This window comes from Hevea brasiliensis, chromosome 14 (genome assembly GCF_030052815.1).
Source record: "Hevea brasiliensis isolate MT/VB/25A 57/8 chromosome 14, ASM3005281v1, whole genome shotgun sequence".
NCBI lineage: Eukaryota > Viridiplantae > Streptophyta > Magnoliopsida > Malpighiales > Euphorbiaceae > Hevea > Hevea brasiliensis.
In genome coordinates, this window is record NC_079506.1 from 11964088 (window position 1) to 11966872 (window position 2785).

The window sequence follows — 2785 nt, forward strand, 5'->3', positions numbered from 1 at the left end:
GCTTTGTTGAAAATGTTAGGGAAACAATGACAAAGCAATCATTAAAATTAGTACGAGAAAAAATCATTTGTCAATTATTAAGGGAAAAAAATTTACATGTAGACACATTGAATTTGATGATTTTACAATGAAAATACTCCGGTGTATGAAAGTATTCATTGTTTTTGATGATGTAGATGATTTTAACCATTTAAAAAATTTAGCAGGAAAGCGCGATTTGTATTGTGAGGGAAGTAGAATCATTGTAACTAGTAGAGATCGGCAAGTACTTAAATATGTTTGTTCAAAGGATGGCATATATAAGGTTGAGAATTTAATTCATTGTCAAGGTCTGAAGCTCTTTAACTTGCATGCCTTTAAGCAAAATCTTCCCAAGGAAGGATATATGGAGCTATCAAAGAAGGCAACAAGCTATGCTGGAGGCAATCCATTAGCTCTTAAAGTTTTGGGATCTCATTTATTTGATATGACGATAGAAGAATGGAAAGGTGAATTGGAAAAATTGAAAGGCGAATCTCTTGAGAAAATTCAAGCTGTTTTGAAAACAAGTTATGATGGGCTATAGAGGAATGAGAAGAAAAATATTTCTTGATATTGCATGTTTCTTCAAAGGGGAAAATAAAGACCGTGTTGAGAGAACATTAGAAGCATTTGGTTTCTATCCAAAAAGTGGAATACCTCGTCTAATTAAGAAGTCTCTCATATCTATTTCATCAGTCAATCAGATTCATATGCATGACTTGCTAGAGCAAATGGGCAAGGATATTGTTAATGAGGAATGCAAACAGCCTGGAGGACGCAATAGGTTGTGGAATTATAAAGATATTAGTCACGTATTGACAACAGAAACGGTAAGGACCAAATTAATCAATGAAGCTTAATTTTTTCATTATCATATTTGAATTTTGTAAGAATTGTGGCTCTTGTGACGAATTAAGTATTAATCAATAATCCTTTTTGCTGTTACTTTATTAGGGAACCGAAAATGTTGAGGGCATATTGCTTTATACGCCTCAGAGTTGCAATTTGAAGCTAAGTGCCACGGCCTTTATGAAGATGTGCAATCTTAGATTTGTCAAAGTCACAAATTCAGGAGGACTAGGCTAAGTGCTTCTTCCTAACAACTTCCAATTTTGTGCACAAACGCTAAGATATCTTTGCTGGGATCATTATCCTCTAGAATCTTTGCCACTAAACTTTTGGCCAAATAATCTTGTAGAACTTCATATGCCTTATAGCAAACTCATACAACTGTGGAATGGAGGAGATAAGGTACAGTTTATAAATTTTAGATACATTTTATAAAAGTTAATTTGTATCTTCTAATTTATTGATATTTTTCCATTAATTACCGACACAGCCTCTTGGAAATTTGAAATTAATGGACCTTAGCTACTCTGATGACCTGATCAGGATTCCTGGCTTGTCTAGCATTGCCCCAAATCTTGAGTTTTTATATTTGGAAGGATGTGAGAGTTTGGTTGAAATTCCCTCCCTTCAAAATCTGGGCAAGCTTACTGAACTTGATCTATGTGAATGCCATAAAGTCAAAGATTGTCCAGAGATTCCGTGTAATATAAAGTTTTTAAATTTAGATTACACTGGAATAGAGCAACTGCCCTCATCAATTAGGCATCTGTCTCAACTTGCTATATTGTCCTTGCAATGGTGTAAAGCACTCGAGACTCTTCTAAGCGGCATTGGCAATTTGAAATCTCTCTGGATGTTCAAGACTCGTGACTATTCCAACTAGCATAGGCGAGTTGGAATGTCTTGAAACATTACTTCTCTATGAATGCTCAAATTTAGCAAGTCTTCCAGAAAGCATCAAACAACTTTCGAAGTTGAAAGAGCTTGGTTTAAGTGGTTGTGAGAGTCTTATAAGTTTACTAGAGCTTCCATCATGCTTAGAACTCTTATTTGCAAGTGATTGCCACTCTTTGGAATCTGCATCAATTTCTTTCCATTCCTTGGAATATGAAGATGAAAATGAAGAGGCAGACAAAATTGATGATGAAAGTAAAGATGAATATGAAGAAGCAGATGAAAATGAAGGAGGTAAAAGTGAATATGAATATTTTTTTGAAGATTGCAAACTTCTTGATTTCGGTAGAAGCGTCAATTTGAATAAGAAAGTAATGGAGGATGTTTTTGAAGCGCATCTGTTGGGTCAGAAAGTTTGATTATTGAGGCGATGGGTGAAGTGCGAGAAAGGATGAGACATAAGAATAAAGGATCCTCGCTTTCATTCAAACTTGACCTTCGTCTTAATTGCCTTCTCGTTCTGCGTTGTTATTCATTCCACACATTCTAATTGTTTACTTGAAAGAATGAATTGTGAGGTGGATTTCATATATGAATATGAAAATAGGCAGGAAAGATATATATTCATCTTATATAACCGTGAGGATTTACGGAATTACGATGGTTATTTTGAAGGTCTGTTTTTTTGAGACTTACCAAACATGTTGCTTTCATTCAATGGATTCAGGACACGTTTTGATGAAGAGTGTATTGTTAAGGCCTCATTTTACTTCACCATTGACGATGACATTGATGATATTGCTGAGTGTGGGGTACATCCTATATATAGTAGAAATAAAAGGAGAAGCAAAAATGAAGAGCATCAGGATGACGAGGATCACCAATCACTTCTTCAAATATTGGAAGACAACTTGAAGAGAAGAAGAATAAATAATGAGGAAGAAGAAAAGGAAGAAGATGCTCTTCTTCTTCACTCGATCTAAATCTCTCTCTATCTCTTCCTGCTTCCTCGTAACCAAAC

General features: G+C 35.0%; 1 protein-coding gene across 1 annotated transcript; it reads left to right on the plus strand.

Annotated features, from left to right (window-relative positions):
* The first annotated feature begins 579 nt into the window (after nt 1-579).
* Nucleotides 580-2183, plus strand: LOC131172751 (disease resistance protein RPS6-like). Its single transcript, XM_058134269.1, has 4 exons — nt 580-875; nt 976-1080; nt 1361-1703; nt 1810-2183. Exons 1-4 carry the CDS (start codon nt 732-734, stop codon nt 2181-2183), a joined length of 966 nt encoding a protein of 321 aa, XP_057990252.1. The 5' UTR covers nt 580-731.
* The last annotated feature ends 602 nt before the right edge of the window (nt 2184-2785 follow it).

Bases quoted from the DNA above. Each gene is read 5' to 3' on its own strand.
- LOC131172751 (XM_058134269.1), top strand. From the start codon at position 732: ATGCATGACTTGCTAGAGCAAATGGGCAAGGATATTGTTAATGAGGAA. The intron at 876-975 runs GCTTAATTTTTT...TTACTTTATTAG, and splicing joins GGACCAAATTAATCAATGAA to GGAACCGAAAATGTTGAGGG. The intron at 1,081-1,360 runs GTCACAAATTCA...TTACCGACACAG, and splicing joins GCAATCTTAGATTTGTCAAA to CCTCTTGGAAATTTGAAATT.